This window comes from Mobula hypostoma, chromosome 4 (genome assembly GCF_963921235.1).
Source record: "Mobula hypostoma chromosome 4, sMobHyp1.1, whole genome shotgun sequence".
NCBI lineage: Eukaryota > Metazoa > Chordata > Chondrichthyes > Myliobatiformes > Myliobatidae > Mobula > Mobula hypostoma.
In genome coordinates, this window is record NC_086100.1 from 31,470,727 (window position 1) to 31,496,593 (window position 25,867).

At 41.3% G+C, this 25,867-nt stretch overlaps 1 protein-coding gene across 1 annotated transcript in view; it reads right to left on the reverse strand.

Annotated features, from left to right (window-relative positions):
- LOC134345081 (multiple epidermal growth factor-like domains protein 6) overlaps positions 1-10,079 on the reverse strand; it is a 372,539-nt gene extending 362,460 nt beyond the window's left edge. Inside the window, exons 1-4 of the mRNA XM_063045213.1 lie at positions 10,066-10,079; positions 9,665-9,802; positions 5,428-5,537; positions 4,693-4,797 (exon numbers count right to left, since the gene is read on the reverse strand). Of these exons, the coding sequence (XP_062901283.1) occupies positions 4,693-4,797; positions 5,428-5,537; positions 9,665-9,802; positions 10,066-10,079 (367 nt within the window). The remainder of the gene's footprint in view (positions 1-4,692; positions 4,798-5,427; positions 5,538-9,664; positions 9,803-10,065) is intronic.
- Between the last annotated feature and the right edge of the window lie 15,788 nt (positions 10,080-25,867).

Below are 25,867 nucleotides of genomic sequence, written 5' to 3' on the forward strand. Positions count from 1 at the left end.
ACACATCCCTCACAAAATATGGAGACCAAAATTGTACAGAGTACTCAAGGTGTGGCTTTCACAAGCACATTATACAACTTAAGGAGAACGTCTCTCAACTTGAACTCCACTGAGCGTGTTATTATAGCCCAACATTCTATTAGCTTTCCTGATTGATTCTGTCTCAGTGTTGATAGTGATGAGTCTACCAGGACGCCCAAATCCTTCTCATACAGTGTACGTTCCAACTCATTTATGCAAAAAGAAACTGAAGGCAACAAGTGAAAGAAGTGGTAAAGCCTCTGATTTTTGCAAATTTGCCACAGCGTTGTTCTCTCCAAGGCTGATTATTGTCAGTTACAAGGAAGATGTTTTCAGTTCTGGCTGGCAATATACTTCAAACCCAACCCCAGAAAGTGGACACATAGATGGAAGCCCCAAGGAATTCTCCAAGTAAAAGTTGTTTAAGGGAAGAGATTGACTTTATTTTGTGAATGGCTTTTGTATGTAGTAAGGAGATGGAAACATCACAATCTCAGATACTAATTGCTTTAAGCTTTAAATTTTCATCACATGAGATTGGGCAACTGCTTACTCAGTTGCCAAAAGTGAATTGAATTGACTTCATTACTTACATCCTTCATATACATGAGGAGTAAAAATGTTTATGTTACGTTTCTGTCTAAATGTGCAATGTTCAATTTATAGTAATTTATATTAAATAGTATGCACAATAGGACAGTTAATATAGAAATACAATTGTGTCAGCATGAATTAATCAGTCTGATGGCTTGGTGGAAGAAGCTGTCCCGGAGCCTGGTGGTCCTGGCTTTTATGCTGTGGTACCGTTTCCCGGATGGTAGCAGCTGGAACAGTTCATAGTTAGGGTGACGGATCCCCAGTGATCCTTCAAGCCCTTTTTACACACCTGTCTTTGTATATGTCCTGAATAGTGAGAAGTTCACATCTACAGGTGCACTGGGCTGTCTGTACCATTCTCTGCAGAGTCCTTCAATTAAGGGATGTACAGTTCCCATACCAGGCAGTGATGCAGCCAGTTAGGCTGCTCTTAATTTCTTAGGATTTGGGGGCCCATACCAAACTCCTTCAACCATCTAAGGTGAAAGAGGCGCTATTGTGCCTTTTTCACACACAGCCGGTATGTACAGACCACATGAGATCCTCAGTGATGTGTATGCCGAGGAGTTTAAAGGTGTTCACCCTCTCAACCCCAGATCCATTGATGTCAATAGGGGTTAGCCTGTCTCCATTCCTCCCGTAATCCACAACCAGCTCCTTTGTTTTTGCGACATTGACGGAGAGGTTGTTTTCTTGACACCATTGTGTCAGAATGATGACTTCTTCTCTGTCGGCTGCCTTGTTATTACTTGAGATTAGGGGAATCAATGTAGTATCATCAGCAATTTTAATTAGCAGATTCGAGCTGTGGGTGGCGACACAGTCATGGGTATAGAGAGAGTAAAGAAAGGGGCTTAGGACACAGCTCGGAGGGGCTGCTGTGTTGAGGGGCAGAAGGGCAGAGGTGAGGCAACCCACTCTTACCACCTGCCGGCAATCTGACAGGAAGTCCAGGATTCAGCTGCACAAGGCAGGGTGAAGGCCGAGATCTCTGAGCTTCTTGTCGAGCCTGGAGGGAATTATGGTGTTGAACGCTGAACTGTAGTCCAAGAACAGCATTCTCATATAAGTATCCTTCTTCTCCAGATGTGTAAGGATGGTGTGTAGAGCTGTGGCTATTGCATCATCTGTTGATTGGTTGTGTCGGTAGATGAATCATAGGGGGTCCAGTGTGGGTGGTAGCAAGCTGCAGACATAGTCCTTGACCAGCCTCTCAAAGCATTTGCTTAGTATTGAGGTGAGTGCGACAGGACACCAGTCGTTCAGACATGTTACCTTGGTCTTTTTAGGTACAGGAACAATGGTGGATGTTTTGAAGCAAAAGGGCACTCTACACTGGGATGGGAGAGATTAAAAATGTCTGTAAACACAACTGCCAGTTGTGCTGCGCACATTCTGAGTACACACCCTGGGATGCCATCCGTTCCCACAGCTTTAAGAAAACACAGGTATGAAGCAAAACATGTAGAGAGGAGAGAAGGTATCAACTGTAGTAAAGTCAACTTTCCCCAGATCAAAAGCCACGCAAACTTCCATTCCATTCTGTTATCATTCTAGTATCATATCCTTCCAACTCTACCTCCCTCATTTACTTACAGTGAATGGTGTATGTTGAGTTCCATATTCTAAGTACACTCTGAAAGGAAGCTTCACCCAAATTCCCATTGGAATACTTAGTGACTATATCTTATCACTGACCTGCAATTTTTCACCCTGGCTCCCTGAAGCCATGCTGCAGGATTGGAATTTTCTTCCACTGTGGCCCTGAAAGTTCTAAGGTGGCTAATGTAGGAATGGCAGACTCTGCCACAGATGGAGTAGTAAAAAGCTGCTTCCCACTCCGCCAACTAGGTTTTTCATTGAAAGGAGTTGAAAGGCAGCACTCTGATGAAATTCCCATTTAACAACACATACCAGCATTAGACAGACTCAGAGAGCTTTAGTTAAAACTAGACGATGGGGTGACCCATTGAGGCACCCTTTGAGAGAAGGGTAGTTCAGTCTGATGTGGCCAGAATGAACATTAAGTTTTCCTGAATGCTATTGTTATCGCTTTGCTTTGGAAACTGAAGTAGAAAACCTCAGTTTATTAAAGAAGAACGACACGTAGCAAAGCAAATATAGCTGCACCTCATTTAACGAAGGACACTTTTGATGGCATCATTTCTGGTTTATCTTGTGCCCCTCGTTGTCATTCTGGAGATGTGCAGCCCTTTCATCCCCCATCTCTTTATCTCTTCTGCTGTTTGTTGTTTGTCTCTGATCCTGGAGACGTGCATGCCTCTCCTCCTCTGTCTCTTCTTCTCTCATCTTTTTTTGTCCTGACTCTTTGATCCTGGAGTTGTGCAGCCCTGGCGTCATCCAATTCTTGTTCTCTCCCTCTCCCTGCCGCTTCCCGATGACATTTGGCGACATCTCTTGACCATAATATTCCCCTTCCCTTTCCACAGGCTGACCATTTTTTTACCCTAATGCTGGATAGAAGATACGAAGCAGTAACACCAAAGGATGCTGATAATTCTTGATGATGTGGTTGGTGCTCTCCTAAATGGACGTGATATAGTCACCGCTGTCCTTTGACTGCAGCAAAGGGTTTTATGGGTGTCTCGAAGTACGTCATTACAATAAGATTTAATTATCTGTTATTGATGAGTGGCAGTTAGATCTGTCCCAATCCTGCACATGCTGATGGTGATCAGCAGAATGTGACCCCTCGAAATAGAGCTGCCCTGCCCTTTCGCTCCGGTAGGTGTCGCTGCTGAGGCTGGCCGTGCGCATGTGTCTGGCTGTTGCGTCCCGATTTCCCTGATGGCGGATCAGCTCTCAGGTTAAAAGGGAGCCTGTTGATTTTTGCAAATGAGCAATTTTATACGAATATATAACCCTGAATTTTGCCTGCATTCTGTAAATTAGTGCATTTTAATTCGATTGAGCCAAAAAAAAGTGCCGCTGTAATGTTTGCGCTAATTGGAGGTCACAAACAGACAAACAGAGCATGACAGTTTTAGTAGTATATAGATACATCCTGCAAAATCAAAAAAACAATAGATTCTGCAGATGCTGCAAAACTAGAGCAACAAACACAAAATGGAGGAACTCAGCAGGTCAGGCAGCATCTATGGAAATGAATAAATATTAAATGTTTCCGGCCATGACCTGATAAAGGTCTCAACTGAAACATCAACTCCTCCAGCAGTTTGTGTGTGATACCCTGCAGATCAAGTTTTCCTTTGAACAGTGCCCTAGGCAAAGCTAAAACATTCATTCAACCACTGGTCAAAGAAAGGGGCATGGCAAATTTAAGAACAAAGAGATATTCAACAGAGAAAACATTCCCTTTCTTCTGTAAGAAGAGCCACATTTATTCACCTTCCATTCTCACATTATCTCAACTAACTTTGAATCAACTTTTACCGTTAACATTTCCTCATTACTCATTGCTTTTTGTATACTCTGCTGTTGAGGAATCAGTTCTGCACAAATTCCTTTTCCTAAAATCATGTCATTCAATTGTTAAATCTCATACCAATAGGGTTGCTTTGAATGGGTTGACTTTCAAGTAATGAAATCTAATGAGGAAGAATTATTTTTAAATGGTTTTCCAAATGCCACACACGACAGGCAGGGTCTCCACATTTTCTCAATCCACACAATTAGTACTGCTTACAGTGAAAATGCACTTAATAAGGACTACATATAGTGACCATACTGCAGCAAACCAGAGTGGAGTCAAGTAATTAAGCTTCCCAGTCAGTCGACTTTAATAAGCATTTAGCTGTAAGAGAGTGAGATTTGACCTTGTGTGCAAAATTAATATGTAATTATTATCCTCTTAATACACTTTTCTCGAAAAAAAAACACCCTGCTTTTATTGGAAAAGTTGTACTAGCTTTTGTTCCTTTGTTCATTAATTTAACTCATTAATTTAAATTGACATTATTTGCTACACAATAAACTGCCTGATGGGAGTCGCATACCCACGCTACCTACAAACCATCAGCTGAAGCAGTTGGTTTAATACATTACAAAATTGTTTAATAAATGAGAAAATTAATATATTTTGGAAGACCTTACCATACTGACATCGTGGACCCTGGAACCCCTCTGGGCAGTGACACACTTGGGAGATGCTTTCCATACACTTGCCTCCATTGAAACATATGCCAACAGAGCAGGTGGCTGGGGAAACAGTAACAACATTCATTTTAAAACAGTGCAATACTTTTCAGGAATTCATGTAATTTTTCTTGCTCCTGTAGAAAATAAATTTTCCTCTCCTCTTGTGCGATGTTTTCCAGGTACTTTTGTACAGGGAAATTGAAAAGACTTATAACTTAAGAATGAGAATCAAGGGGAATTCTCAGGGAAATTACAATCACCAGTGAAATGGTACTGAGCAGATTGTTGAGGTTGAAGGGTGACAAGTCCTTGACTACTAATGTATTTGATCCCTGGAGGTGTGTGATAAGTTGGTTGGTATGTTACCTTTAATTTTACAAAATTCCCTAAATTCAGAAAAGGTACCATTAGAGTAGAAAATAGGAAATTTAACTTCTTTATTCAGAAGGAGAAAAAGTCATAAAGCAGGAAACTGGAGGTCACTTGGCTTAGCATCAATCACACTATTATTCAGAAGGTTATAGCAGGGCACTTGGAAAAATTCGAAAAATGTCACTGGGTTCTGTGAAAGAAAAATCCTGTTCAAAAAATTTATTAGCGTTCTTTGAAGAATAAGCATGTGCAGTGGATAAAGGAATATTAATGGATGCATTCTATTAGATTTCCAAAAAAATATTAAAGTATGCTCACGGTGTAAGCAGCCTCGCTCCTCGTCCTGTTGGTTCCATCCTACGCAGCATTTGTAAGTGGTCTGGAGCTCTAAACTGTACACCTGTCTATAGGCAGTGTAGTAACCAGTTCTGTAAGGAAAGAGTTTCATTAGGCAAACTAGATTTAGATTCAAATATACGGATCCGTTTAATTAGTTATAATGCTGAAGATATACTTTAATTACAATACTGAAATCCACATCAAGGGTCCAGAGGTGGAGAGGGCCAGTAAATTTAAATTCCTCAGCGTTATCATTTCAGAGATCTGTCCTGGGTCCAACAGATAAGTTCCTTTGCAAAGAAGGCACAGCAGCACTTCTACTTTCAAAGTTTGCAAAGATTCGGCATGTCATCTAAACCTTTAACAGACTTCTATAGAATCACAATGGAGATTATTCTGGCTGGTTGCATGGAAACACCATGCCTTTGAATAGAAAAGCCTACAAAGAGTAGTGGTTGCAGCCCAGACCATCACAGGGAAAGCCCTCCCCAGCACTGACCACATCTGGAAGGAGTGCTGTTGCCAGAAAGCAGCATCTCTCATCAAGGACCTCCAGCATCCTGGCCATGCTCTCTTTTCACCGCTGCCACCAGAGAAGTACAGGAGTCTTAGATCCCACACCACCATGTTCAGGAACAGTTATTACCCTTCATCAATCAGGCTGCTGAACCAGAATGGACAACTTCACTCACTCCAACACTGACCTGATTCCACAACCTATGGACTCACTTTTAATATTTTTTTTGCACTCGCACAGTTTGTCTTTTGCACATTGGTTGTCTGACCATCTTTGAATGTAGTTTTCATTGATTCTATTGTGTTTCTTTGTATTTACTGTAAATGCCCACAGGAAAATGAATCTCAGGGTAGTAAATGGTGACATATATAACAAACAAGCGAAAATCTGCAAATGCTGATTTACTTTGAATTTTGAACTTTGAAAAGTTAAAGGTGAATGCACATTTGCCTTTGTTCATGTGGCAAATATTTACTGCAGCCAAACATTAGAATGTATTGCAACACGCACAAATTGCTGGAGGAACTCAACAGGCCAGGCAGCATCTATGGAAAAGAGCACAGTCAACGTTTCAGGCCAAGATCCTTTAGCAGGACTGGACAAAACCCTCATCTTTTTCCTCTCCATTCCTGCTAAAGGGTCTCAGCCCAAAACATCAACTGCACTCTTTTTCCATAGGTGCTATATGGCCTGCTGAGTTCCTCCAGCTTTTTATGTGTGTTGCTTGGATTTCCAGCATCTGCAGATCTTCTCTTGTTTGTGATTAGAATGTATTAAAAGGTGAAAATGACAGGGTTTGTCACATTGGATTGGTCCTACTGTTCAACTTCAAAATGTCTACATAAGAGAGAGGCAGAAAACATATGCTCATGCTTTGCAAGGCAACAGTATGAGTGAATGAATTGCAATGTAGTCAACAATCCTTTCCTTTGCTCAACCTAATACCCCACATCCACTCTTTCCCTTTAATATTTTATTCTGTTTTACTTTTGCACTTCTCTGAACTATGCATTGCTCACTAGCATTGCTCACTACCACCTCTCAAAATATCTACGCAAAAAAAATTTGCACACATCCAGATATAAATCTCATGTTTAAGCTTCTCAACCACCAGAAATATCAGACTACTGGACATTACTTCACAGGTTAATTTTATTGTCAAAGTTTGCATGGACAATACAACTCTGATATTTGTCTTCTCCAGATGGCCATAGCCATGAAATACAGAATGACCATGGCAGATGTTGAAAGACTTGAAAAAGAAAAAGAAACAAAACTCACAAACCCCAAAACCACTACCCCTCCCTCACATAAAAACAGCGACAATAGCCAACAACCCATCTCACACACCAAAAACTAACAGATCACCCACCCACCAATCAGCCACAAGAAAGAAAACACCAAAGAACCAAAGGAGACCAATATAAAGTACAGTCCAACAATCACATAAATTTCAGAATATCAGAAACATCTTTCCATCAGCCTACTAGGAGAGCGGCCGCACAAACTCAGTCCTTCTGTGAAGAGTGACACTGCAGGGCGCTAGATCATTCAATCTAATTCCAACTTGCATATCGCAGGCTCCAACAGTTTCCATGACACAATCAAGACAAAAAGAACAAGCAGACGGTGTACTAAAAGTGAAATAATTGAAGAGATTTGCTATCTGAAAGATGTCACCTGAGGAACCATTGTTCACTAGCGCCATATAAAAACGCCCAGTCAAGATAGCAGCAGCAAACAATGATTCCTAGAACGACACCTTCCAAATAGTCAATTATTTCAATTTTTCTCTGCCTTTTACTTATTCTTTTTATCTTAATTGTGTTTTGGAAACTGTTGGAGCCTGTGACTTACTGTATGGAGTGCTCTGCTGTCCCCAAGAAAATTCCAGGAGAGAACAGTGAGCTTGAGTTGTCCTGAGCAGGAGACCAGAGACAGGGCACGGGGCCATAATCGACTCCATTTCTCACCAATCAAAGCACCCTGAGGATTAAAACATCAAGGTGAATGCAGAGAAGGCTGGGTCAGCAGTCGCTCTTCATGGCTCTGGCCAGAGGTCCGGAGGCCGTGTCGGGCCAGAGGTCGGGAGGTTGCTTCAGGTCAGCGGCTGCTCTTCACAAGTTGAGCTGGACATCGAGAGGCTACGGTCGGTGGATGAAGGGCATGGGTTGATGGTTGCCCAAAATGTAAGGACTGATTTCAAGCTGTCACTTTCCTCGGTGCTGACAGAGGATGTTTTTGAAGTTCCAAAACATATGTGATTATTATTGTGAACTGTGATTTATATTGGTTTCCTTCAATGTTTCTGTGTTTTCTTTCTTGTAGTCGATTGGCGAGTGGGCAATATGTTACTTTTTTAGGTGAGAGAGGATTTGAGGTCTAATGTACTTGTTGGTGTTTTTCAATGTGAGCGATTTGGTAGATTTTTGTGTATGAAAGAGGTTGGGGGTATGACGTTATTATCACTGTTTTTATTTTGCTGGGGGGGGCTTGTGAGTTAGGGGGATGATGTTCTAGTTTTTGTGCGAGGGAGGGCTTAACGGGGTTTGGGGTTTGCAAATTTTTGTTTCTTTTTATTTTTCATGTGGGGGGTGATGTCTTTTCTTTCAATGACTTTCATGTTATTTCTGTATTTCATGGCTATTCGGAAAAGACAAAGAGGATAATCAGCATTTTTTTAGGTTCTGGAAGGAATAACAGTACCACTCGAATTCACAGGCCAAAGTACAAGGCGTTTCTATTGTTATAGATCTGTCAATTTCATTTCTGCACCATGAGACGGTTTCAGACCTGAATAGCAGATTTTTGTTCATTGCTGGTTTGTTTTTTAACAAAAAAGTTGTTATGCTTACGTCTGTGCCCCAAATGTTGACTGTCACTATTTTTTTAAGAATCTCTTCCCATCTCTTCCAAGTGTAAATGATTATATGTTGATTATGGGTGGAGATTTCAATTGTTGTTTAAATCCTTTGATGATCCATTTCCAATCAAGCACTTCCAAATAAATCGGCTACCCTTATTAACTCTTTTATCACCGATTCTGGAATCTCAGAAATTTGGAGATTCTTGCATCCAAATGAGAAAGAGTTCTCATTTTTTCATATGTATATCATCACTATTCAAGAATTGATTATTCTTATTGATTCTCGATTAATTCCACTTGTTACTGGTTGCGAATATGATTCCATTGCTGTTTCTGATCATGCGCCATTGAAACTACCTATTAAGTCAAGGGATAAATCTACTAGTTCTAGACAATGGCGATTTAATACCACTTTGCTTCAAGATTCGGATTTTGTCAGGTTTATTGAGGAACAGATTAATATTTAATTTCTCAAGGAACCCAGAGACTTTGAAGGAACAGGAAAATATGCAAACAGTCCACTTCCTGGCTTTGTCCACAAACCTACCTGCATTCCTGGTCCCTGGCCTGGTCATACACCAGAATCCCAAATCTGACCACATGATCTGCTTGTTCTCTGGACCCCAGCTCACACTCCAGACTATTGAGTGAGCAGCCAAACCATCATGATTTCCAAACAAACTAATACCAGATTATTGGAGTATTTTGTTTTCTGCATTTCTGGTTTTATTCTTTTCTACATTAAGTTACCTCATATCCAGATTTTATTCGGAACAATCTGCAAATTCATTGGTAATTCAGGTAGAGGACAAGGCTGATAAAAATCATCTTACCTTCTCTCATATCCAACGCACCACCGTTTTTGCGCAGTGCATCCCTGCTTCCATACCTTAACCATTCGTGTAAAGGCCTGCACACAAGGTTGCCGGTGTCCCACCATGGCCAGTGTCTGCTCTGCACATACATGGGGCCTGCCAGAAAATGACCAAGATCAAAAGGCACTTTTATAATATCATCTGTACTCTTCAACCAGTTTCTAGGTATTACTTCTTATCCCAATTAAAACTCTACCCCACTATCCATGAAACTGCAAGCAAAGAATTTGAACGGTACCATTTAATTATAATCAGTAGCAGATATACAGGTACAGATTTAATTTTTACAATATTGATAGTCAAATACAAATATTTCCAAATATAATACATTAGGCTATTCACAAAAGGTATCAGCCTACAAAATGGATTCCATGGTTCCCCATTTTTAAGGGGTTATATTTTCAATCTTATCTCACTTCAATACTATCATTTCTGGGTGAATTCATTCCAAATGCAAACTTGGACAGGGAGCTTCCATGCATTGTTCATGTTAGCATGCCTGATGTCAGGCATGCAAAACAGTGAAGATCAAGGTAAATTTATTACCAAAGTACATGTATGACACCACACACCACCATGAGATTTATTTCCTTGTTTACTCAATAAATCCACAAATTAGTAAGCACAACGAAATTAATGAAAGACTGCACAAACTTGAGTGTTCAGACAGCGTACAAAAGAAAATAATCCATACAGAGGCAAAAAGAAAGAAATAACAATAATCGGTAAATATCGAGAATATCAGATGAAGAGTCCTTGAAAGTGAGTCCATAGGTTGTGGAGCATTTCAATGATGGGGCGTGAGGTTGAGTGAAGTTATCCCCTTTGGTTGAAGAGCCTGATGGTTGAATGGTAATAGCTGTTCCTGAACCTGGTGGTGAGTCAGGAGGCTCCTGTACCTTCTTCCTGATGGCAGCAGCAGCGAGAAGAGAGCATGGTCTGGGTGGTGGGGGACCCTGATGATTGACGTTTCTCCAGAATTCATATAACACAGAATTGCATAAGAGGCAGTATGGCATTGGCGAAACGCAGCAACGTGTTGTGGGCAGCTCTCAAAACTTCAAAATATACTACTTCTGAACTACTCTCACTGCAATCTGCAGCCTGTAATTTCCTTTTAAGTAATGTACTTTTGAACCACCTTAACAAACCAGCAATTTCATGGTCTTCTGAAGGACTCGATGGACTTAACTCTGAAGCATGCAGGTATGGCACCTATAGCAGACAAAGGTACATTGCCATGGCCAAAAGAGAGGAGGAGGGGAGGATTCCAAGTCAGAGTAAAACACTGGAGCATAAAACTTCCTCTACTCAGCATCTTGTTAGCAACTGGAGAACAAGCCTGAAGACCCAAGGACAAGATTATTATTGTTGTAGCGTGGATGAAATTACCAGAGAGACAGAGTCACTGGTAGATACAAAGCAGCTTCTTTATTCGACACAACAAGGTACAGCAGGTATCTACGTACCGAGACACTTTCCGCAGAAAGGTCTGCTTGCTAAATGTCGGCTCGATATTTATATGCTAAACACAAAGGCAATCGCTACTTAAAAGGTTAAAGACAATGCATAGACAATGCTTCCTTTTGAAGTTACATACAAACATCACACCTTCGGATTTCATCCTTTCCTTCTGATGCCAACATGTCTGGGTTGGTATCCACAGCCTTTAGTTCAATCCACAATACATTTATTTGGCATTTTACGTGCTAACATGGAAGACAATTAATATTTATAATGTATAGATAATACTGTCTTCGAAACTACAGCATCAGGCACCAAGAAGCATCTGGTATTTACACCTTTTAGGAAGCCCATTGTGGTGGACTCAATCCACAGTCCTTTGTCAAACAGTTAAAATAGAAGTCTGGTGGCCAAAGTCATTTAAGTGTAATCAAATCATCTACCCAAAAAGAAATCCACTCTAACAATTATATTGGAAGGAAATGAGGAATTGCTGCGTTCTGTGTTACATGGAGACGTAGCTCACTCCGGACACACAGAGAATGTATTGGTAAGACCCAAGGACTTCTCGATACACTGGATGGACCAGAATTCTGATTCGATGAAGGCATAAGGTGGGGTGGGGCGGGTGCGGTCTGTGTTTCACAATAAACTCTCTGCGGTGCTCAGACGCAGCAGTGTTCTCACACTTTTGTTCCCCAGACATGGAACGTCTGATGATAAAGTGCCAACCTTCTCTTTACCAAGAGAGTTCTCTTCTGTGATCTTGACTGCAGTTTACATACCATCAAATACTAATGTTGAACAGGCACCGAAGTACCGAATGCTGCCATCAGCAAACAGGAAGCAGCCTAATCATTGCAAATCATTGTCAGGGACTTCAATCAGGTCTGTTTGAAGAAATCTCTGCCCAATTATCATCAACATGAGTGCCACAGTAGTGTAGCAGTTAGCACGATGCTAGTACAGCTTGTGGCATTGGAATTCAGACTTCAATCCTGCCATCGTCTGTACGTCTTTCCAAAAAGGTCTACAAAAGGTAGTGGATTTGGTAAAAAGCTTCCCAGCCACTGAACACATCTACATGAAACATTTCCGGACGGAAGCAGCATCCATTATCAAAGTTTCTCACTACCCAGACCATGCTCTGTTCTCGCTGCTGCCATCAGGTAGAAGGTACAGGTGCCTCAGGACTCACACCACCAGGTTCAAGATCAGTTACTACCCTTCATCAGACTCTTGAACAAAAGGGGATACTACACTTATTCCACTTCCAATGTTCCCACAGCTGATGGCCTCACTTTTAGGGCTCTTTATCTTGTTAGTTCATGCTTGTTATTTATTGCTATTTATTTATATCTGGATGAACACAGCTTGATGTTCATTAGTCCTGTTGACAGTTACTGTTCTATAGATTCGCTACGTATGCCCACAGACAAAGAATCTCAGAGCTGTATGTGGTGACATGCATGTATACTGATAATAAATTTTACTCTGAACTTTTGGAATGTGTGTTTTTTCTCTAGATGCTCCAGTTTCCTCCCACTGACCAAAGACATAACATTAGAAGGTTAATTGGTCATTGTAAATACCCCGTGATGAGGCTAGTATGAAATCAGGGGGTTGCTGGGTGACATGGCTCAAAGGGCCGGAACGGCCTATTCCGTGCTGAAACTCGAAATAAATAAATAAACAAACAAACAGACACATCACCTGCAGCACCAGGGTCCCAACATACTTGACCACTGCTATACAATGATTAGGAATGTCTACCGTTCCGTGCCAAGACCACATTTCAGGAAATCTGATCACTTGACTATCCTCCTCCCACCTGCATACAGGCAGAGGCTGAAGAACAAGGCTCCAGAGATCAGGAAAGCAAAGGGGTGGTTGCGGGAGGCAAGCAGCCGCTATGGGGTTCCCTCGAGCCAGTGGAATGGGCCATGTTCAAGGATTTATCACAGGATCTGAACAAATACACCACAGTTGTTACGGCCTTTATGAAATCAGTCATAGACGAGTGTGTCCCCACAAAGTCATTCAGTCTTACCAAACCAAAAGCGTTTGATTAACCAAGATATCCACAATCTGCTGATGCCAGATTAGTGACATTCAGGTCTTGCAACTAAGTAAAATACAAGAAGTCCAAGTACGATCTCCAGAAAGCCATCTCACACGTGAACCGGCAATTCTGGACAAAACATGAATCACTGAGGTATGCTCAACAGCTGTGGCAGGGCTTGAATGTTATCACTTCCTACAATGTGAAACCAAATGACATAGAGACAACAAGGCTTCACTCCCAGATGTGCTCAATGCCTTCTATGCTCACTTTGATCATCAAAACAGGAAGGAACCTTCACAAACTCTCACAGCCCCGGTGACCCTGTGATTTCAAGCTCTGAGGCTAATGTAAGAGCATTCTTCAGGAGGGTGAATCCAAGGAAAGCCCAGAATGGTTATTTCGCCAAGTACTAAGCCCTGTGCTGGAGTTTTCACCAATATCTTTATCCTGTGGTTTTAGCATTCTGAGGTACCCACCTGCTTCAAGCAAGCTTCAATTATACCAGGGTCTAAGAAGAACATGGTAAAGAGCTTCAATGACTATCGTCTAGTAACACTTACATCTACTGTGATGAAGTGCTCCAAGTGGTTGGTGATGAAACCTATCAACTGCGGCCTGAGCAATTTGCTTACCGTCACAGCAGGTCCACAGCAGATGCACTTCATTGGCTCTTCACTCAATCATGGAACATCCGGACAGTGAAGATGCATACATCAGGATGCTTTTCATTGACTACAGCTCAGTATTCAATACTATCATCCCCTCAAAACTAATCAATAAGCTTCAAGACCTAGGCCTCAATACATCCTTGTGCAACTGGATCCTCGATTTACTCACTTGCAGACCCCATTCAGTCCGGATAGTCAGCAATATCTCCTCCACAATCTCCATCAGCACAGGTGCACCACAAGGCTGTATGCTTAGCCCTCTGCTCTACTTGCTTTACACTTATGACTGTATGGCTAAGCACAGCTCCAATGTCATATTTAAGTTTGCTGACAATACCAACATCTGATGGAGTGGTGCCACAATAACCCCTCACTCAAAGTCAGCAAGACCAAGGAGATAATTATTGACTTCAGGAGGAGGAAACCGGAGGTCCATGAGCCAGTCCTCATGGGGGGTATCAGAGGTAGAAGGGCAGCAACTTTAAATTCCTCCGTGTTATTATTTCAGAGGATTGGGCCTGGGTCCAGCACATACGTGTAAGTACCATTATGAAGAGAGCACAGCAACATTTCTACTTTCTTACAAGTTTGCAAAGATTCAGCATGTCATCTAAGAATTTGACATACTTCTAAAGATGTGAGGTGGAGAGTATATTGACTGCTTGCATCACGGTCTAGTATGGAAACACCAAAGACCCTGAATGGAAACACCTACAAAAAGTAGCAGATACAGCACCATCCATCTATGATCTGAATGGGAATACTGTCCACACAGAGCACTGATAGTACACAAGAGATTCTGCAGATAGGGGGAATCCGGAGTAGCACGCACAAAATACTGGAGGAACTCAACAGGTGAGGCAGCATCCATGGAGAGCAATGAAGAGACGATGCTTTGGGTGAAGACTCTCCATCAGGACTCTTCTTCACAAGTTCTGATAAAGGGTCGCAACCCAAACTTTCCTCGACGTAGTAGTGATTCATAGAACCATAGAACCATAGAAACTACAGCACAGAAACAGGCCCTTTGGCCCTTCTTGGCTGTGCTGAACCATTTTCTGCCTAGTCCCACTCTCCTGCACACGGACCATATCCCTCCATACACCTCCCATCCATGTATCTGTCCAATTTATTCTTAAATGTTAAAAAAGAACCCGCATTTACCACCTCGTCTGGCAGCTCATTCCATACTCCCACCACTCTCTGTGTGAAGAAGCCCCCCTAATGTTCCCTTTAAACTTTTCCCCCCTCACCCTAAACCCATGTCCTCTGGTTTTTTTCTCCCCTTGCCTCAGTGGAAAAAGTCTGCTTGCATTCACTCTATCTACACCCATCATAATTTTATATACCTCTATCAAATCTCCCCTCATTCTTCTACGCTCCAGGGAATAAAGTCCTAACCTATTCAACCTTTCTCTGTAACTGAGTTTCTCAAGTCCCGGCAATATCCTTGTAAACCTTCTCTGCACTCTTTCAACCTTATTTATATTCTTCCTGTAATTTGGTGACCAAAACTGAACACAATACTCCAGATTCGGCCTCACCAATGCCTTATACAACCTCATCATAACACTCCAGCTCCTATACTCAATACTTTGATTAATAAAGGCCAATGTATCAAAAGCTCTCTTTATGACCCTATCTACCTGTGACGACACTTTTAGGGAATTTTGTATCTGTATTCCCAGATCCCTCTGTTCCACTGCACTCCTCAGTCCCTTACCATTAACCCTGTATGTTCTATGTTGGTTTGTCCTTCCAACGTGCAATACCTCACACTTGTCAGTATTAAACTCCATCTGCCATTTTTCAGCCCATTTTTCCAGATGGTCCAAGTCCCTCTGCAGGCTCTGAATACCTTCCTCACTGTCTACTACACCTTCAATCTTTGTATCATCAGCAAACTTGCTGATCCAATTTACCACATTATCATCCAGATCATTGATATAGATGACAAATAACAATGGACCCAGCACTGATCCCTGTGGCACACCACTAGTCACAGGCCTCCACTCAGAGAAGCAATTCTCTACCACCACTCTCTGGCTTCTTCCACCGAGCCAATGTCTAATCCAATTTACCACCTCTCCATGTATACCTAGCGACTAAATTTTCCTAACTAACCTCCCATGCGGGACCTTGTCAAAGGCCTTACTGAAGTCCATGTAGACAATATCCACTGCCTTCCCTTCATCCACTTTCCTGGTAACCTCCTTGAAAAACTCCAACAGATTGGTCAAACTTGACCTACCACGCACAAAGCCATGTTGACTCTCCCTAATAAGCCCCTGTCTATCCAAATGCTTGTAAATTCTGTCTCTTAGTAGTCCCTCCAATAACTTACCTACTACTGATGTTAAACTCACCGGCCTATAATTTCCCGGATTACTTTTCGATTCTTTTTTAAACAACGGAACAACATGAGCCACTCTCCAATCCTCCGGCACTTCACCCGTAGACAGCGACATTTTAAATATTTCTGCCAGGGCCCCCGCAATTTCAACACTAGTCTCCTTCAAGGTCCGAGGGAACACTCTGTCAGGTCCTGGGGATTTATCCACTTTAATTTTCCTCAAGACAGCAAGCACCTCCTCCTTTTCAATCTGTACAGTTTCCATGGTCTCACTACTTGATTCCCTCAATTCCATAGACTTCATGCCAGCTTCCTTAGTAAATACAGACACAAAAAACCTATTTAAGATCTCCCCCATTTCCTTTGGTTCCGCACAAAGCCGACCACTCTGATCTTCAAGAGGACCAATTTTATCCCTTACAATCCATTTACTCTTAATATACTTGTAAAAGCTCTTTGGATTATCCTTCACTTTGACTGCCAAGGCAACCTCATGTCTTCTTTTAGCCCTCCTGATTTCTTTCTTAAGTATTTTCTTGCACTTCTTATACTCCTCAAGCACCTGATTTACCCCCTGTTTCCTATACATTTCATACAACTCCCTCTTCTTCTTTATCAGAGTTGCAATATCCCTTGAGAACCAAGGTTCCTTATTCCTATTCAATTTGCCTTTAATCCTGACAGGAACATACAAACTCTGCACTCTCAAAATTTCCCCTTTGAAGGCTTCCCACCTACCAATCACACCTTTGCCAGAGAACAACCTGTCCCAATCCACGCTTTTTAGATCCTTTCTCATTTCTTCAAATTTGGCCTTCTTCCAGTTCAGAACCTCAACCCTAGGACCAGATCTATCCTTGTCCATGATCAAATTGAAACTAATGGTGTTATGATCACTGGAACCAAAGTGCTCCCCTACACAGACTTCTGTCACTTGCCCTAATTTGTTTCCTAACAGGAGATCCAATATTGCATCCCCTCTAGTTGGTCCCTCTATATATTGATTTAGAAATCTTCTACTTCCCATACATAGATAGTGCCTGACTTGCTGTGTTCCTCCAGCATTTTTTGTGTTACTGACCATGGACAGAGCATGGATTGCACTGCCTGAGGAAGCAGCAAAGACAGATAACCTCACAACATTTGACAATTATCTTGTTACGTTTTAGAATCAGCAAAGTACAGAAGGCTATGGACTTACTTCAGCTAAATGGGACTAGAGTCAAGGAACAGCATGGACATGTGGGACAAAGGGTTTTCTTCCATTCTATACATTTCTACAATACTTACTACATGTAAGCTATCTTATGTCCACTTTCAAACTGAATGTTCTGATTTTTATTCGTGGGGCACTTGACTGGAGATTAATGTTAAACACAGCTATGTTTCAATGCGTCAGCACTTGCTGGATTCCAGTTTTTACATAACATATACAAAACTTTATTCATTAAAGGTAGAACATAGATTCCCTTTCTACCAATTCCTTTGTACTTTTGGCTCGTGGATTTGTGTTTTAGATAAAGTAAGCAGTTGATTTATAAACATTTATTATTTTCAACTTATCTTGGCACTTTTTCTTATGCATGTTCTTTGAAAGGATTGTTTGCGCTCAGAGAGAGCTTACATCTTTGAGGATGTCAGTGTTTTGCAAACAAATTTAACTTTTTCTTGAGGAGGGAAGACAGGTAGCATGGTGGTTAGCACAATGCCTTGCAGTACAGGCGACCAGGGTTCAAATCCTGCCACAGTCTGTTAGGAGTTTGTACATTCTCCCCATGACCATATGGGTTTCCTCCGGGTGCTCCGGTTTCCTCTCACAGTCCAAAGACGCACCAGTTCATAGGTTAATCGGTTATTGTATACCGTTCCATGATTAGGCTCCGTTTAATTGGGGGATTGCCGGGTGGCACGGTTCGAAAGGCCAAAAGGGCCTATTCCACACTGTAACTCAATAAATAATACATGACAAGGTTACATGAATGACTTAACTTCCAGTTGTACCCTATTGTCACCTTAAAGTTAATTGACTACCTTATGGAATCACTGATAGATTCTAGAGGATTTGAAACTGATAACTAGCTTGAATTATAATAATTTTGGTTCTCTGGTGGTTGGCATTACTGCCAGTTTATGAGGACATTGTATGAGGCTGCACCATCTAGTGGGGATGTCGTGCCTCACAAGCTTTGTTCACTATTCCATTTTAATGCCCTGTAAATCACTACAATCACAGCCTCAAGGCAGCAAACCTTGATGGCAAATTATGCATTGGTACTTTATGAGAAATGCACGTACATTAGAAAATACATCAAAAGTATCAATTATCCTAAGGAACTAGAAGCAAATCCCTTTAGCATACTAGACATGAAATCCACCATATGTTGGAAATTGCAAGTTAGTTGAGGAAACTATAAATTACCTGGGTCACTGATGTCCATCAAAGAAAAATTTGTCTTCATTACCTACCTCCCCTAATTTCTTAAAGACTTCAGGAAAAATAAAATTCCTTGTGAAATACAGTTATAACTCAAATTATAATTCTGGAAAACAAAGGAGTTAATTTCAACAAAACTAGTTTTGACAAACGTATTTGAAGTTAAAGGACCTGGCATTTTTATTAAATGATTCTGGTTATGTAATAAACATCACTAAAATGCAGGGGAGCTTACATCCAGATAATGCCCCAGGATAATACCTGGGCCACATGAACTGCAACCCAGTCCAGATGAACTGTACCCAAACCTGATGAATTGCAACCTGAACCAAATGAACTGCAACCTAGACCAGATGAACTGCAACCTAGACCAGATGAACTGCAACCTAGGCCAGATGAACTGCAACCTAGGGTTCTGAGTGGTAGAAATTGTGGAAGCATTAGTGATGATCTTTCAAAAATCAGTGGACTCTGGCATGGTGCCAGAGGACTGGAAAATTGCAAATGTCACTCCAATCCTTAAGAAGGGAGGAAGGCAGCAGAAAGGAAATTATAGAGCAAGCAACACCCACAAAATGCTGAAGTAACTCAGCAGGCCAGGCAGCTTCTATGGAAAAAAGTACAGTCTACCTTTAGGGTCTCAGCCCAAAACATCGACTGTACTTTTTTCCATAGATGCTGCCTGGACTGCTGAGTTCATCCATCATTTTGTGCGTGTTGCTTCTATTTCCAGCATCTGTTGTTTGAAATTATAGACCAGTTAGGCTGACCTCATTGGTTCGGAAGATATTGAAATCAACTGTTAAAGATGAGGTTATGGAGGACAAGATAGGACAAAATCAGCATGGTTTCCTTAAGGGAAAAACTTGCCTGATGAACCTCTTAGAATTCTTTGAGGAGATTACAAGTAGGATAGATAAAGGAGATGTTGCATATTTGGCCTTTCAGAAGGCCTTTTACAACCTGCCACACATGAAGATGCTTACCGAGTTAAGAGCCCATGCTATTACAAGAAAGTTACTGGCATGATTAGAACATTGGCTGATTGGAAGGAGGCAGAGAGTGGGAATAAAAGGATCCTTTTCTGGTTGACTGCCAGTGACTAGTGGTGTTCCACAGGGTCGGTGTTGGGACCGCTTCTTTTTATGCCGTATATCAATGATTTAAATGTTGGAATAGATGGCTTTGTTGCCAAGTTTGCAGATGATATGAAGATTGGTGAAGGGGCAAGTAGTGTTGAGGTAACAGGTAGGATGCAGAGGGATTTAGACAGATTTGGAGAATGGGCTAGAAAGTGGCAAATGAAATACAATGTTGGAGAATGCACAGTCATGCACTTTGGTAGTAGAAATAAATGTGAGACTATTTTCTAAATGAGAAAAAATCCAAAAATCTGAGATGCAGAGGGACTTGGGAGTCCTTGTGCAGAACATCCGAAAGGTTAACTTGCAGGTTGAGTTGGTGGTGAGGAAGGCAAATGAAAAGTTAGCATTCATTTGAAGAGGTCTAGATTGAATATAAGAGCAGGGATATGATGCTGAAGCTTAATAAGAAATTGGTGAGGCCCCATCTTGAGTATTGTGAACAGTTTTGGGCTCATGTAAAAAAAAATATGCTGGCATTGGAGAGGGTTTAGAGGAGGTTCACAAGGATGATTCTGGGAGTGAAAGGTTTATCATACAAGGAACGTTTGATGCCTTTGTGTCCGTACTCACTGGAAATTAGAAGGACGAGGGGGGATCTCATTGAAACCTTTCAAATATTGTAGGGCCTAGACGTGGTAGATGTGGAAAGGATGTATCCCTTAGTGGGGTAGTCTAGGACAAGAGGGCACAGCCTCAGGATAGAAAGGCACCTATTTAAAACAGATATGCGGAGAAATTTCTTTAGCCAGAGGGTGGTATATTTGTGAAATCTTTTACCACAGGGAGCTGTGGAGGCCAGGTTGTTGGGTGTACTTAAGGCAGAGATTGATAGGTTCTTGATTGGACATGGCATCCAGGGTTACAGGGAGAAGGCCAGAGAGTGGAGCTGAGGTGGGGAGAAAGAGATCAGCCATGACTGAACAGTGGAACAAACTCAATGGGTCAAATGGCCTAGTTCTACTCCTATGTCTTACAGTTTTATGGTCTTATGAACTACTTAGAGTATGTTCACTTAAATATCCTTATCCAAAAGATGATGGCCATGTACATTCTCATACTGCATATACTGTACGCTCTCTAGACATCTCATTAGGTACCTCCTGTACTTAACAAAGTAGCTTCTGAGGGTATGTTCGTGGTCTTCTGCTGCTGTAGCCCAATCACTTCAAGCTTTGCCATGTTGTGCATTCAGAGATGCTCTTCTGCAAACAACTGTTGTAATGTGTGGTTATTTGAGTTACCATCACCTCCCTGTCAGGTTGAACCAGTCCTGTCATTCTCCACTGACCTCTCTCATCAACGAGGCATCTTCACCCACCCACAGAACTGCCACTTGCTGGATGTTTCCTTTTTTTTTGTTTGCACTCTAGAGACTGTAAACTCTAGAGACTGTTAAATGTGAAAGTCCTAGAAGATCAGCAGATTTTGAAATACTTAAATCACCCCGTCTGGCACCAACAATCATTCTGCAGTCAAAGTCACTTAGATCACATTTCTCCCCATTCTGCTGTCCAGCCTGAACAACAACTGAACCTCTTGACCATGTCTGCATGCTTTTATACATTGATTGGTAAGGCATGATTGGCTGATTGGATATTTGCATTATTGAACAGACGAACCTAATAAAGTGGCCACTGAGTGTATTTGCTCAGCGAATAAACTATGGTGTAAAGTGGATTGTAATCAGGCCTTGAATGAAAATATGAGAGATGTGCGTCCAGACACATGGTACCCACACACGTGATGGAGGAGGCTGACTTTCTTGCACTGTATGCCTGTTGAAAATACCAGTTGAGAAACAAGTTTTATGATTGGCACCAGGCTCACAATGTACCTACATGGCTGCTGGGGCAGTCAATAACAAAAGACAATGAGCTCAGTTCTGTTCATCAAGTGGCCAAACTGATTATTATTCGATGCAGCCATCTACATTTTTGGTCCAGGTGAATAAAATAAAGAGGCCCTGAGCACTGCCATCCCAAATACAAATTCAAATCCATCCTTAGAGAAGGAGGACGGCAGATCACTTATTCGTATCATCAATCTTCACAAAACCGCCCCACAACAACAGCATTTCCAGCTGAGACCTACCAATTTAAGAATTGCATTGATTACAGGATGTATTACAAGTTATGCTCGTGTTTAACTCAATGCTTCTATATTCTGAGGAGGCTGAAGAGAGCTGGACTATTACACATCAGTTATCGCGACCTACTACAGATGGCATCAAGGACATAGTATATATATACAAAGGTGCCAGGAGAAGGCCAGCAATGCATAGAAGGATCTCCCATCTCGCACCCACCCAGCTCATGGACTGTTTGTCAGAGGAGAGTCTACGCAGCATCGAAGCCAGGACCACCAGACTCAGAAACAGTTACTTCCCTCAAGCCATCAGGATAATCAACACCTCCAACTATTCATTAATCTACCACCACTACCACTTTATCACTTCCGGTCAGAATCACCATATGTACAGATTCCCCTGTACCCGGTGTCACTTTATGTATATAGAATCAGTCTATGTATTTATGCTATTCTTATGTCTTTATATTCATTGAATTTATTTTATTATACACTTCATGCTTATTGTGTTTTTTTTAATGCTGCATCAGATCTGGAGTAACAACTATTTTGTTCTCCTTTACACTTGTGTACTGACGAATGATAATGAACAATCTTGAATCTGGAATAAGACTGCAGAGTTGATATGCACCACTGCCAAACACTACATTACTATCAAAGCCAAACTTTGATAATGAGGTTCTAGCTAACCACAGGCAGATATGAAAACTTCCCTACCAGGGCAAGATGCTTGAGAAAATCATTTTCAACCAACTCAACAACTTTCTGAATGAGAACAATATTCTAGAGAGGTTTCAATCAGGTTTCAGAGCAAACCACACAGGATGGAGACAGCTCTTATGAAAATTGTCAATGACCATAGGCTCAGCACTGATGCCTACAGAGCCTCATTTCTAATTCTTCTAGATCTAAGTGCAGCCCTCGACACAATTGACCACACATTCTAGATTTCCTTAAGAACTGAATTGGCCTCTCTGGCGGTGCCTTTAATTGGTTTCATTCATATATCTTAGAAACATTTTTGTCTGTCTTGGAGACCAATTTTCTAAGAGATACAACGTACCTTTTGGTATCGCTCAGGGAAGCTGTCTTGCTCCCCAACTCTTCTCCTTAAACATGCTCCACTTAGCATTAGAAAGCATAAACCTGACCTCCACAGTTATACAGATGACACAATTGTATGCCTTGGTTGAGCCTGATGATGATAATACCCTACCTTTCTTACTTCTTGTATGTCTGCAATAAACAGATGGATGAGCAATAATTTCCTAAAACAAAAAAAAAACTGAAATAGTTCTGGTTGACACCAAAGCCAAAAGAGATAAAATTGAATATCTTGGGAACTTGGTTCCTCTTTTATAATCAGAAGTAACTAGCCTGGGTGTTACCCTTGATTCATATTAGATTTTTAAATCCCACATAAAGAAAATACTAGAGCAATATTTCAACACTTGAGAAATATTGCAAAGATATGTTCATTTCTGTCATGTAATGATGCTGGAAAAACTAATTCATACTTTTATATCTAATAGACTGGATTACTGCAATGCACTTTCTACTGGCCTTCCAAATCAATCTATTGACAAACTTCAACTCATTCAGAACACCACTGCTAGACTCTTAACCAAAACCAGGAAAGGAAGCGTATCACTCCCAAACTAGCTACTCTGCATTGGCTTCCTGTATCTTTTAGATTTGATTTTAAATTTCTCTTATTAGTTTTAATGGTCTAGCTGAGTAGCAGGGTGGAGATACATCTCTACCAAAGGAGACATAAAGCACTCCTTCCCTCTGCTATCCTGGAAGTCACCCTTAGGCAACGTACAGCACCTTCTTAGTTCCCCTGTCAGGGTCACATAAAGCCATGGGAGCAGGTGGTGGATGGTCATATGAGCAGCTGGTGCATCACACAAATCCTAGCTATGTCACCAATAATGCCAGGCAGACAATCTCTGAAGAGTACTGATAAAGGCTGCCATCACCTGTCTTGTAAAGACACTGTCGAGAAGAAAAGCAATGGCAAATCTCTTCTGCAGAAAAATTTGCCAAGAGCAATCGTGGTCACCATGATTACCTACGTCATACAACACGGCAGATAATGATGATGATGATGATGCTTGGTCAAGGACTGTAGTACCTCACTGAATCATTTTCATTTTATAATCCTGCTCGAGCTCTCAGGTCTTCTTCTGCTAGTCTCTTAAATTTAAACAATCTCCCTCAGAAGATAATTGGTAGGTCAGCTTTTCTGAACTACTCTCCTAAACTGTGGAACTCAATACCTGAAACTATAAGGAATGTAGATTCAGCTGACACTTTTAAATGTCAACTCAAAACCCATTTGTATAATCTTGCTTTTAACTACCATCTTTTTGTCTTTTATTTTCATGTATATTTTAATTTCTATTTTATTTTTATATTATTTTCATGATTGTACTTCTATCCTATTGTAAAGCACTTCAAACCACATCATCTATATGAAAAGTGCTCAATGAATAAAGTTATTATTTATTATTACATCTGCAGACAGAAGATTAGTCTCTGGTGGAGATGAATCAAACTGCTGCAAGTCTCCCCTGGAGCATGATTTGTTCGTATAAGCAAGAATGAATTTCTTTGCTTTTCTCATTTGTGAGGTATTCAGTCAGCAATGCACAGAATTGTCAATCTAGACGATGCACTCAAATTTACAACATTCAAAGTAAATATATTAGCAAAGTATGTATATGTCACAATATACAACCCTGAGATTTATTTTCCTGTGGGCATACTAAGCAAATCTTTAGAACAGTAACTATAACAAGAGCAGTGAAAGATCAACCAGTATGCAGAAGACAACAAACTGCAAATGCAAATTTAAATAAATAGCAATAAATAATGAGAACATGAGATAATGAGATAAAGGGTCATTAAATTACATCATTGGTTGCTGGAACATTCCAGTGATGGGGCAAGTGAGTGTAGTTATCCTTTTTTATTCAAGAGCCTGATGGTTGAGGGGTATTAACTGTTCTTGAACCAGCTGATATGAGTCCCAGGGCTCTTGTACTTTTCTGATGGCAGTAGCAAGAAGAGAGCATGACCTAGACAGTGAGGTTTTCTGATGATGGATGCTGTTTCCTGGTGACATTTGTTCTCACTGTTGATTATCACGTGGCTCTTTCTCACTTATCTATCAGCCACAATCCAAGACCAGGACATGCGGCCCCATATATCCACACTGATGTTTATGTTCCATACAAGTCTTCCCAACTTCTCTCGTATATTTCTCTGTCATGTAGTTTTCCTCAGTTCCCCTCAAACAGCACAGCAGCATAGCAGTTAGCATAACACTGTACAACGCCAGTGATCAATCCGAAGATCGGGGTTCAATTCCCACCGCCGTCTGTCAAACATTTGTATTTTCTCCATGAAATCAAGTAGGTTTCCTCTGGATGCTCTGGTTTCCTCCCACATTCCAAAGGCAGGTTAGGGTTAGTAAGTTGTAGGCAATCTACGTTGGTACCGGAAGCATGGTGACACTTTCAGGCTGCCACAGAACACTGTGCAAGTCACTGACAGAAAAGATGCATTTCACCGTATGTTTCGTTGTTTTGATGTACATGTCAGAAATAAGCTAACTTTATCTTCAACTTTGTCAATAAAAGAGCAAGGCATTCACTTCAGAAAGGGTGGTGCACATGCCCCTGTCTTCATGAATGATGTTCAGTTTGAGAGGATTGAGTGCTTCAAAATCTGAGGTGTGAACACCACCAGTATCCTGTCCTAGCTCTGATGTCACAGCCAAGGAAGCTTACCAGCGTTTCCACCTTCTCCTGATTGGCTGGCCAGATTCTGCTCTATCTCTATCTACAAGTTTGCAAGTGATACCACTGTAGTGGGCCTCATCTCAGATAGGGATAAGCTGGAGTACAGATGGAGAGGAGATAGGAGAGAGGAGGTGGAGA